This window comes from Artibeus jamaicensis, unplaced genomic scaffold, assembly GCF_021234435.1.
Source record: "Artibeus jamaicensis isolate MK-2021 breed Jamaican fruit bat unplaced genomic scaffold, CSHL_Jam_final contig_402, whole genome shotgun sequence".
In the NCBI taxonomy this organism is placed as follows: Eukaryota; Metazoa; Chordata; class Mammalia; order Chiroptera; family Phyllostomidae; genus Artibeus; species Artibeus jamaicensis.
This window is the reverse complement of record NW_026521818.1, coordinates 6,909,928-6,922,979: the sequence shown is the minus strand read 5'-3', so window position 1 is coordinate 6,922,979 and position 13,052 is coordinate 6,909,928. Positions and strand designations below refer to the sequence as shown.

Below are 13,052 nucleotides of genomic sequence, written 5' to 3'. Positions count from 1 at the left end.
CAACAAGACAAAAAAAAAAATGGCTTAAACAAAAGAACAGATCAAAGCTCCATAGCAAATACAACTAAGGGACGAAGAGATAGCCAACCTATCAGATGCACAGTTCAAAGCACTGGTGATCAGGATGCTCATAGAATTTGTTGAATTTGGTCACAAATTAGATGAAAAAATGAAGGCTACACTACATAAAATGAAGAAAAATGAACAGGGAACCAACAGTAATGGGAAGAAAACTGGAACTTCAATCAATGGAGTGGATCAGAAGGAAGGAAGAAGCAAGAATTCAAAAAAATGAGGAGGCTTAGGAACCTCTGGGAAATCTTTAGATGTTCCATAATCCGAATTATAGGGGTACCAGAAGGAGAAGATGAAGAGCAAGAAATTGAAAACTTATCTGAACAAATAATAAAGGAGAACTTCCCCAATCTGGCAAAGGAAACAGACTTCCAGGAATTCAGGAAGCTCAGAGAGTCCCAAAGAAGTTGGACCCAAGGAGGAACACACCAAGGCACATCATAATTACATTACCCAAGATTAAAACAGAGAATCCTAGAAGCTGCAAGAGATAAGGGGACAGTTACAAGGAGTTCCCATCAGACTGTCAGCTGACTTCTCAAAAGAGACCTTACAGGCAAGAAAGGGCTGGAAAGAAGTATTCAAAGTCATGAAAGGCAAGGACTTACATCCAAGATTGCTCTGTCCAGTGAAGGTATCATTTACAATGAAAAGGCAGAGACAGTGCTTCTCAGATAAGGTCAAGTTAATAAAGGAGATCATTATCACCAAGCCCTATTATATAAAATGTCAAAGGGACTTATCCAAGAAAAAAAAGATAAAAAATATGATCAGTAAAATGACAACAAACTCACACTATCAACAAATGAACCTAAAAGAAAAGAAAAACAATAAAAACAAAAAATAAGCAAACAACTGGAATAGGAACAGAGTCAGAGAAATGAACATCACATAGAGGGATTCAGTGGGGAGGAGGAAAGAAGGAATGGGAGAGGAAAGGTACAGGGAAGAAGCTGCATAATTAGGCATAAAATAGATGAGGGGAGATAAAAAATAGTATAGTAAACAGAGGACTCAAAAAACGTTTATGTACAACCCATGGACATGAACTAAGGGGGGGATGCTGGAGGGTTGGGAGGCAGGGCAGAAGGGATAAAGGGGGAAAAGTTTGGAAAACTCTAATAATCAATAAAAAATACTTTAAATTATAAAACACATAAAAATGTTAATAACATAACACCAAAACAATCTGATAAAAAAATGGGCAGAGAACCTGAATAGACATTTCTCCAAAGAAGACATACAGATGGCCAACAGGCATTATGAAAAGATGCTCAACATCAGTAATCATCAGAAAAATTAAAATTAAAACTGCAATGATTTATCACCTCACACCTGTCAGAATGGATATGATTAACAAACAAGTGTTAGAAAGAATATATGGAGAAAAGGCAGCCCTCGTGCACTGTTGGGGAGACTGCAAATTAGTGCAGCAACTACTGAAAAAGAATATAGATGTTCCTCAAAAAATCAAAAATATTATGGCCCAGCAATCCCACTTCTGGATATTTATCTGAAGAAATCCAAAACGCTAATTTAAAAAGATACATGCAATGAAAAAATAAAGATTAAATAAAAAATAAAAATACAATAAAAAAGATATATTCATTACAGCATTATTTACAACAGTCAAGATATGGAAGCAATCTCAGTGTCCATCAATAGGCAAATAAATTAGAGGTGGTACATATATGCAATGAACAACAGTTCAGCCTTAGAATAAAATCTCACCATTTGTGACAACATGGATGAACCTAGAGGGTATTATGGTGAGTGGAATATGTCAGACAGAGAAAGACAAATACCATATGATTTTGCTTTCGTGTGATATATTTTAAAAAGTACACAAAGGAAAAACAAACTCACAAATACAGAGAATAAACTACTGGTTGCCAGATGAGAGGGGTGGTGGGGTGTTGGGTGGAAAAGGTAAAGGAATTAAGTACAGGGAGTGGGGGGTTGTGATGCAGAGAAGGGCAAAGGGGGAAAAAGTGGGACAACTGTAATAAAATAACAATTTCTAAAAAATTTTTTTTAAAAGTACAGGTTTGCAGTTATAAAATAGTCACAGAGCTATAAACTACAGCATAGGGAATATGCTCAATACTATTATAATAACTACACATGGTGTTATATGGGTACTAGATTTATCAGGGTGATCACTTTGTAAGTTACATAAATGTATAATCACTGTTGAACACCTGAAACTAATATTATGTTTTATGTCCACAATAACTGAAAAATAAAAAAATTTAAAAAGACTTGAATGGATAAATAAGTTGTTGTATAATCAATCAATCATAGACTAGAACACAATGTAGCAATGAACCTTTCACTGGTAGCATACACACCAGTGAAAGTCAGATGTTAATCCCTGTTACTATACCAGATTTATGGCAAAGCTATAAAAGTTAAAAAGTCTCAGCCCTGCTTCAAATTACAAATCAGGAACACTGGAGTCTTTCATCAACAATTCAGAGCTCTATAACTATTAAATTTGTAATTCCTCAATTCAGGCACATTTCAATGTCAAATGATCTAAAATCATGAAAATCTTTAAATGTATCTCACTCACCTTTGCTTTTAAAAGGTCAGATGCTTCAGAATGATTATTATATGGCTTTTGCTGCAGTGGTTGCCTGTGCTTTACCCACTGATCACCTGGAGAACCTTCAGGAAATAACTGCTGACTGTGGCGGAACTTGGTTCGACTATACCAAGATTTAAAAAATAAAAATCAGATCAGAAAATTTTCACTTGCAGTTTCCAACACCATGGCTTATCTTACAGACTACAAATTTTACTTACTTATTTATTGTCTATCTCTCCCTGCTGGAATGTAGGTCTGCTTTGTCTACTATCTCCAGCATGGAGAAGAATGTCTGGCATTCAATATTTCTTCAATGAATTAATAACCTATTATTTTTAACCCTAACCTTTTCTAAAGTATCCATTCCACCTCCTCCCTGTAAATGATCATGCTTTTAAAAATGTGAAGAAAAACAATTCTGCATAAATTTAGTTGAAACAAATATAAGTAGAATCCTTCTTAATAGGACGAGACCACTGATACTCTCACTAGGATGTTTAAAGTGTAGAACTTGATTCTACACAGGTCGCTTATGGACCCCATCCATCTTGGAAGAGGATATGAAAAATTAAGCTATACTCTAAAGCAAAAAATTAAGGGGTCCAAGACAATGGATGAGCAAATCAAATATCCAGTCACAAATTCTTACACTAAACAATTTGATTATAGAAGTAGTTTGTAATAAAGAAATCCTGTTCTATAGTACCACTTACATGTATAATAAAATCCAGTCACTAATCCCAAGAACTGTATTAGATAAGATTGTTTCTGAATACTTCAGAACTCTTCCCCTTTCTCACTTAAAAATTACAATAAAATTTTAGCCTCTCTATTCTTTCTTTAGACAAAAATTCAGTTACTCAACATGTCATCACAGACATTAGTCTATACACTAAAAACACATACTACCCTCCCTAAGAAACCTGCAATTTGGTTGAAGAGGTCGGTTTATTCCTTTCCTTATTCTACTCCCCAAGACGACAACCCCTAAGACTAAAAGATATGGGTGTCATATCACATTATGGCAGAGAGATGTTCTCAAACATGAGTAGTTTTTTTAAATACTCTCTCATAACTTTTTAGTAGTATCTGTATCTTTTCAAAACTGGCTGCATTCTTGTCTGCTTTTCTTTAACTGCTTCACTTATATCTAGTGGTATATAACTTATCATAATCATAAATTCTGAAAGGCACCAATGACATTTAATCCAAACTCCTGTCCTCATAATACCCAGTTAAAATGGGATATTCTCTTTGTTTCTAAAAAATATTCACTGTAGATGTAGTTTACTTCTATTATTTAATTTTTGAAGCTCTGGGATAAAAAGAACACCTAAATTAAAGAAAATGTAAAAAGCAACTCTTAATCTAACATAGGCAAAGTTCCAGCAAGCTAATTATAAATATATATGCTTTTTGAACAAAATTACTTACTCAGCCTACTCTGTACTTATGATTTAGATATTATTAAGTTCAAAACAAGAACACGTCCTTTGTGGTTTATATCCATATAATAGTCATTCTTTATATACTAGGGATTCTTTATACACATAAGTCTTCACAGTCCCTTCTGAACAAATTTTACATCGGCATCCTTTGTCTCCCCTACACAAACAGACCTAAATATATCTTCCATTCGACCATCTTCAGAAACACAATTATCTCTACAGGAGAAAATGGGAACAGAGCAGTAACAGTATAAACACACACAGAAGATTCCTCCTTTCCTCCTCTTCTATTTATCCATAAAGAGTTGGTATCCTTCTTCCCAATTCAAAATAACCTTTTTCATCTCATTAAAAAACGCTTTAAAAAAAAAAAAAAAAGAAAACTTTCTATCTGTGAAACCAGTAACAAAATAGTACCTATAAGACTTCAACATCTCTGTAAACTTTAGAAGCAAAATACAACTGTATTAAAAACTAAAAACTATAAGAAAGTCAGAAGTCTATGAATACATTTCTTTACCTCAATTTTTCCACAGTGGGTTTAGCTGGTGTACTACCAGCTGAGGAAAATCCATTGTCACTGTCTGAGGAATCTCCAAATCTTCGAGAAAGCCAGTCCCTTAATGGTCTACAAAAATATTAAGAATTCACTTTTAAAACTTGGCTGTATGAATAAGCTGAGTATCAAAATTATAAAGGTTAGATTTTTATTTCAAGAAATATGAACATACCTGATAAAGGGAATAGCCATAAAAAATTTGTTAGGAGCCAAACCAAGTTTGGATTTTGGGGTCATATCATTTCTATGACAGGGCAATTTCTCTATGGAGAACCATTCAATGTTCTGAAACACAAGAAGAAAATAATTAATTTAGTTAATTATTATCAAGGAGTTTCTAAAAATAATATCCTATTTCATTCAACTGGGATACTGTCCAGCAACCTCAGAGTACTTTCAAGGACATACCCGAATTTCTCTTCTGGTTTTTGGGTTAAATTTTGTATCTTTTGGAATTCCTGGAATGATGTACAAACGAGCAAGCTGGTCATTAATTCGAAGTTCAATGTAATCATCCTTACAAATATAATCTTTGATATCAAAACCAGTTTCTTCAAAGACCTGAAAATAATAAATTTGAATGATTTTTAATTTTTGCTGTCAGACCTCCGGTTCATTAAAATTTACTTATTTAGAAGGCAAAAACTCAGAAATATCCAGATAATGAAAAGCATGAAAACAATAAGCAGGAAATCAGAATTCCAAGGTCTAGTTCTCTTTGCCTCTATGGAAATGTTCGACTATGGAAAAACCTCTTCACATATCTGAGCCCAAGTATCTTCATTTATTCAATGAAGGAAGATATGTGATACTGTGATTTACAATAAAAAATAAATATTTATTTGGTCTTCTTCCCCCCTTCTAGTACGTATTTCCTAAAACCCTCAGAATTTCCTAAATGATAAAGAGCATCACAGCTGTCTTGTTATGTTAATGAAGTTATTTTTTACACAGGGAAGGGTGGAGGCTGGTTATCAGCAGAACCAACTGAGTAGAGGATTGGAATCCTCCAGAAAGGGGAGAAAGGCTGAGGCTGAGCTCATCCGCCAATGGCCATGATATAACTGACTATGCCTAAGTCATGAAGCCTCCACAAAAACTGAAAAGAATGTAGTTCAACAGCTTCCAGGTTACTGAACACATGAAGATTTGGGGAGAGTGCTGCTCAAGAAGAAAGCATGGAAACTCCACATTCAGTGGCTAAAAACTACTGTGGATCTTTCATGCTAGAGATTCTCCCTTTTCCTCTATTTTTGGAATCTTCTAATCAGTGGGAAGACATTAAAGCACATGCACAGACCAGAATCTCTTAAAAGGTACAGGTGTGGAGGAGCTCTTTCTACCCATCTTTTATGTCTCCTTCCTCTTTATCTCATCAGTTCAGGTACATCCTCCTACCTTCCTCAATAAGGGAACCATCAACACTTCTCTCAGGCATGTGTAGTCTGTGACTTCCAATTTAAGTTCCTCCATGACACCTAACTCATTTCCATTACAATTTCTGTATATACCTAAGTATGCTAAACTTTTGGTTTCCTATAGGAAATGTGAAAAATAATGGGTATTTATTGAGAAGAGGAAGAAAATAATCTTCTGAGGTGCTAGAAATCCTCTATATCTTGATTGGGATGGTGGTTTCAAAGGTATATAAATACAAAAATGATAATCTGTTAAGATTAGTGTACTTTAGGTTTTTATCCAACAAAAAAAAAGTTTTAAAAATAATCTGTATACAGGGTGGAACAAGAGTAGGTTTATAGTTGTTCCTATGTAAAATAATAATAAATAGTACAAGAATAAACTGTTCTGTGTACTCACAACTATAAACCTACTATTGCCACACCAAATACCATTCTTAATACTTTTTTTAGTTATTCTCTTTAATTCCCTTTGAAAAATACCTTATAAGCAGAAATAAGTATACATATCTAGTCACAAAGTCTGTATAATTATAAACAATGTTAAAAGTAAACTGCGTAATCAAAAATTTTTATGAGCAGAGTCTGTTGCCTTTATGTTATCTTTGTGTTGCAAACTGTACACTGCATGAACCTGAATAGGATACTGACTGAGGGAGGGGTGAAAACTGTTGCAAAGAACTACAACAGGGCAACTAGTAAATCTAAATATGACCCTTCCATTAGATAACAGCACCTATCAATGTTACACTCCTGAATTTTGTAATTACAGTTGGTAACTACATAAGATAACTTCCTAGTTCTTAAAATTTCCATGCAAACTTTGGGTCAAGATGGAGATATAGGTAGACATACTTCACCTCCTTTCACAACCACAAAAGAATCACAACTAAATAAAAAAACAAAAAACAAAAAAAAAACCCCTCAGAACCATCAGAAAAGGGAGCTTGTGTGGAAACCCAACAACCAAGGATTTAAACAAGCTACATTCATCCAGAGGGGTAGAAGGCACAGAGTTGCAGAGATGGGCTAAAAGATAATGAAACAAGGTGTGGTGAGCAGAGGCTGCAGCAGAACAGGCTTGGGCGGTCCCACAGTCATGAGTGGTAGACAAAAATCGGGAGATACCTTGGGAGCAAGTAATCCCAGCCCCAGGCCAGACCACACAGCCCAGGGTTACAGCACCAGGAAAGATAAATCCCCATAACCTCTGGCTATAATAACAGTGGGGTTTGGAGCAGCAGATGGAACTGCCAAATTTTCAGGAAACTCCCCTTAAATGGCCTTAAAACATACACAAACCCACCCGCTCTGGGATTCAGCACCAGGGGAATAGCTAGAAGGGCGCAAGTAGCACACAGGGAGTGAGTGAAATGAATGGAAACAGGGCTAGTGCCAGGCAAACGTCCAGAACCCAGGCAACAGCACGGTCACCTCTCCAAGACCTCCCCCCATACAGACCCACAAAACAGTGAAGCAGGTGCCCCACCCTGGTGATTCCTTAAAGCTCTGCCCCACATAATTTACAGAAGCGTTTTCTACAATACACCCCGCTACTACAACAGGGAGTCAAAACAGCTCTACCTAATACACAGAAACCACCACAGGGGGCTGCCCAATTGAGGAGACAAATATGGCACAAATGAAAGAACAGAACAAAACCTCAGAGAAAGAACTAAATGAAACAAACATAGCCAACCTATCAGATGCAGAGTTCGAAACACTGGTGTGATCAGGATGCTCAAAGAAATCACTGGAATACAGCAAAATATAAAGGAAGAAATGAAGGTTACACTAAGTGAAATAAAGAAAAATCTATAGGAAACCAACAGTGAAGGGAAGAAAGCCAGGATTCAATACAATGATTTGGAATATAAGGAAGAAAAACACATTCAACCAGGACATAAGGAAGAAACAAGAATTCAAAAACATGAGGATAGACTTCTGGCCAAGATGGAGGCATAGGTAGATACAGAACATACAACCAAAAGAAGGACAACAACAATTTAAAAACAAAAAACAACCAGAACTGACAGAAAATCAAATTGTATGGAAGTCTGACAACCAAGGAGTTAAAGACGACACATTCATCCAGACCAGTAGGAGGGGAGGAGATAGGCACCCAGACAGAGAGGACTGGGGTGGAGAGGACTCGCAGCCAGGCGGTGACTAGAGGACTAGGGCAGGCAAGGTGTCGGCTAGCGGATGCGGCGAGGCGGCAGATTGTGAAGTGGGGCATGCAAGGCTGCAGTTGGTGGACCCAGCAAGGCAGTGGCTGGTAGAGGAGGTTGTCCCACATTTGCATGCAGATAAACCCAGAGGAACAAGTGGGGAGCAAGACAGACTGCACAACCCAAGGCTCCAGCACAGGAAAATAAAGCCTCAAAACCTCTTGATTGAAAACACCTGTGGGGGTTGAGGCAGCCACAGGAGAAACTCCCAGCCTCACAGGAGAGTTCACTGGAGAGACCCACAGGGTCCTAGAACATACACAAATCTACCCACCCGGGAATCAGCACCACAAGGGCCCAATGTGCTTGTGGGTAGTGGGGGAAGTAACTGAAGTCTGGCACAGAACAGAGCAAGTGCCATTATTCCCTCTTGGTCCCCTCCCCCACATACAGAATCACAACGCAGCAGTGCTGTGTTACCCAGCCCTGAATACCTAATGCTCCACCCCTTATACTAACAGGTGTGTCAAGACAAAAAAAAAAAAAAAAAAAAGGCCCAAATGAAAGAACAGATCAAAGCTCCAGAAAAAAATACAACTAAGTGACAAGAGAGCCAACCCATCAGATGCACACAGAATTGGTTGAATTTGGTCACAAATTAGATTAAAAAATGAAGGCTATGCTGTGTGAAATAAAGGAAAATGTACAGGGAACCAACACTGATGGGAAGGAAACTGGGACGCGAATCAGCAGTGTGGACAGAAGGAAGAAAGAAACATCCAACCAGAAAAGAATGAAGAAACAAGAATTAAAAAAAAAAAAAAGAGGAAAGGATTAAGAACCTCCAGGACATCTTTAAATGTTCCCACATTTGAATTATAGGGGTACCAGAAGGGGAAGAGGAAGAGCAACAAACTGAGTAATTATCTAAGCAAATAATGAGGAAGAACTTTCCCAATCTGGCAAAGGAAACAGACTTCTTGGAAGTCCAGGAAGCTCACAGAGTCCCAAAGAAGCTGGATCCAAGGAGGAACACACCAAGGCACATCATAATTATATTAGCCAAGATTAAAATAAAGGAGAGAATCCTAGAAGCAGCAAGAGATAAGGGGACAGTCACCTACAAAGGAGTTCCCATCAGGCTGTCAGCTGACTTCTCAAAAGAGACTTTACAGGTAAGAAGTGGCTAGAAAGAAGTATTCCAAGTCATGAAATCCAAAGACCTACATCCAAAATTGCTCTATCCACCGAAGTTATCATTTAGAATGGAAAAGCAGATAAAGCCCTTCCCAGATAATGTCAAGTTCAAGGAGTTCATCATCACCAAGCCCTTATTACATGAAATGTTAAAGGGACTTATCTAAGAAAAAGAAGATAAAAAAGATGAACAGTGAAAGGACAGCAAACTCACAGTTAATTAACAACCACACCTAAAACAAAAGCAAACTAAGAGGACAGCTAGATCAGGAGCATAACCATAGAAATGAAGATCACATGGAGGTTAGCAACAGGGGAGAAGGGGGGAGAAGGTAGAGAGAATAAGTAGCATAGACGGTAGGTAGAAAATAGATAGGGGGAGGGCAAGAATAGTAGGGGAAATATAGAATCTAAAGAACTTGAGACACGTGGTCATATACTAAAGGGGGGAATGGTGGAGGAGGGAGTGTGCAGGGTGGAGGGGAATGAAGGGGGGAATAGAACAACTGTAATGGCATAATCAATAAAATATATTTTTTAAAAAAGGGATTTATCTATGAAAAAGAAGATAAAAAATATGAACAGTAAAATGACAGCAAACTCACAATCATTAACAACCACACCTAAAACAAAACCAAACTAAGTAAACAACAAGAACAGGACCAGAAACACAGAAATGGAGATCACATGGAGGGTTAACAACAGGGGAATGGGGTAGGGGAAGGGAGGTACAGAGAATAAGTAGCATAGATGGTGGGCAGAAAATAGACAGGGGGAGGGTAAGAATAGTATAGGAAATGTAGAAGCCAAAAATCTTGTATGTATGACCCATGGACAAGAACTAAAGGGGGGGGGAATGTGGGTGGCAGGGGGTGTGCAAGGCAGAGGGGAGTGACGGGGGGAAAATGAGACAACTGTAATAGCATAATCAGTATTTTTTAATTAAGTAAATAAAACAAAAAACAAAAAACAAAACACGAGGATAGCATGAGAAAACTGACATCTCCAAACATCCCAACAACATCTGAATCATAGGGATGCCAGAAGAAGAACAAGAACAAGAAATCGAAAACTTATTTGAAAAAATAATGAAAGAAATATTCCCTAATTTGGTGAAGGAAATAGATATAGAAGTCTGGGAAGCACAGAGTCCCAAATTAAGTTGGACCCAAAGAGGGCCACACCAAGACACATCATAATTAAAATGCCCAAGGTTAAAAATAAAGAGAAAATATTAAAAGCAAGAGCAGCAAGAGACAAGCAGAGAGGTACCAACAAAGGAGTTCCCATGAGACTATCAGCTGATTTCTAAAAAAAAACAAAAAACCTGCAGGCAAGAAGGAGCTGGAAAAAAGTATTCGAAGTCATGAAAGGCCAAGAGCCTATAACCTAGATTAATCTCTCCAGCAAAGCTATCATTTAGAATGGAAGGGCAGACAAAGTGCTTCCCAGATAAGGTAAAGCTAAAGGAGTTCATCATCACCAAGCCATTATTACATAAAAATGTTAAAAGGACTTATTTAAAAGATCAAAACCATGATCATTAAGAAGGTAACAAATTCACAACTACCCTCAACTGAATAAAAAAAAAAGAAACTAAGCAAACAACACAGAACAGGAACAGATTCATAAATAAGTATGGAGATCATTTGGAGGGTTATTAGCTGGCAGGGGAAAGGGAGAAAATGAGGGGAAAGATGCAGAGATTAAAAAGCATAATTAGTACAAAATAGACAGGGGGATGTTAAGAATAGGATAGGAAGAAGCCAAATGGAGAAGCCAAAGAACTTGTATGTATGACCCAAGGGTATGAACTAATGGGGCGGGGATTTGCTTGCTGGAGGGAAAGGGGGTACTGGGTGGAAGGGGGGCAAAGAAAGAAAAATTGGGACAACTATAGCAACATATTCAGTAGAATATACTTTGAAGAAGCAGTAAGGGATTAAGACACATTACAGTTACACTTTACTCCAAAATTATTCACCAATAATAATAAAACCCCCTCTAAGACTTCCACTTTATTATTTATTAAATAATAAATCTATTATCTATTGTTACAAATTTAACATTTAATTATCAAATTAAATACTAAAATATAATTACAATTTGTATTATAATAAAATAGTAGCACACATATAACAAAATAAAGCACACATGGCAAAATATGAATGAATGGGTGAATCTATTCTTTGTATTATTCTTACTATTTTCTTTCTCCATTCTTGCAATTATCTCACTACTAATACAATGGTTTGGTTTTTTTTTTAGGAATCAAATGTAATTAATTTTAGTTCTTTTAAAATACAACAATACATACTGTGAGTGTAACAACTGACAGGTACTACTATCCTAGTTAAGGACTTCAAAAATGAATAAAGCATGCACTACTCTTTAAGGAAGCCAGCTAAAAAATAATTGTAGCCCTGGCTGGTGTGGCTCAGTAGATTGAGTGCCGGCCTGTGAACCAAGGGGTCACTAGTTCGATTCTTAGGGCACATGCCTGGGTTGTGGGCCAGGTCCCCAGCTAGGGGGGCATGTGAGAGGCAACCACACACTGATGTTTCTCTCCCTTCCCTCCCTCTAAAAAGAAATAAATAAAATCTTTTAAAAAATAAAACAATTATAATATAATAAATGTGCCAAGAGGTAGTTGTGTGCTGGGGGAGCACAGAATCAGGGAGCCTAACTACGCTCTGGGTAGAGGTGAGGTGGTAACTGGTGTGGTAACCTTTAGAAGGTTGTCATGGATCCACTTGGGCTAGTACTTAAGGATGAGCAGGAGTCTGGAGATAAAAAGAAAAAAGCACTCCATTTAGACAGTTGGGAATGGCTATAGTTGAAAAATTGTATGGGCAGAAGTGATACATACAATATGATGCAAAATGAAAACGTCATCAATGATAACACAGCCAGCTTCAAACCCTGTGCAGTCAAAACTGGAACAAATATAAGAGACATAAACTCTCAATTCTAGATGTGATAAAGACTGACTTGCCTCTAAAATTAGGTATTCACTCTCATGAAATATTTATCATGAAAAATTTTTTAGTAACTCACATGTACAAAAACCAATGATAAAAATTTTAACACCACACCTTCTGTGAATCAAATCCATTCCTGTATTGTAAAACATAGTTAATGTGCCTAGCATATGGAATAGCATTAACTTCTCTAATAGTTATCAGATAAAAATCCCTAAGATTTAAAAATGTGCTACCCAAAGAGCACCAGCATAGATAAATGATGAAATCCTCTACCCATATTTCCTTTAAGACTACAGGAAGAGGTAGACTATGCCAACCAATAGTTCCTTTGTACAAATTCTATGAAGATAAAATCATACAAACACAGCCAGGTTCATTACAATAAAATATAGTTTTGTCAAATAATAAGCAACAATATGAAATTTTGAAACCACGAGTGAACTGCCAAGTATCACCTGTCTATTCTCAAGAACAGCTAATATGTTTCACTACAACTGACAGCAAAAATACACTGAGGTTATCCTCACATATTCTTTCAACAGTATCCAGAAAACATTTTCCTTTTTGTCCTAAATCTACTCCCCTGAATAACAGTGACCAAAAACAACCC

The 13,052-nt window shown here is 36.9% G+C and overlaps 1 protein-coding gene across 1 annotated transcript in view; it reads right to left on the bottom strand.

Moving 5' to 3' along the window:
- DCP2 (decapping mRNA 2) overlaps positions 1-13,052 on the bottom strand; it is a 60,916-nt gene that overhangs the window by 21,257 nt on the left and 26,607 nt on the right. The window contains exons 5-8 of the mRNA XM_037167028.2: positions 5,081-5,233; positions 4,845-4,957; positions 4,634-4,741; positions 2,651-2,786 (exon numbers count right to left, since the gene is read on the bottom strand). Coding sequence (XP_037022923.2) covers positions 2,651-2,786; positions 4,634-4,741; positions 4,845-4,957; positions 5,081-5,233 — 510 coding nt within the window. The remainder of the gene's footprint in view (positions 1-2,650; positions 2,787-4,633; positions 4,742-4,844; positions 4,958-5,080; positions 5,234-13,052) is intronic.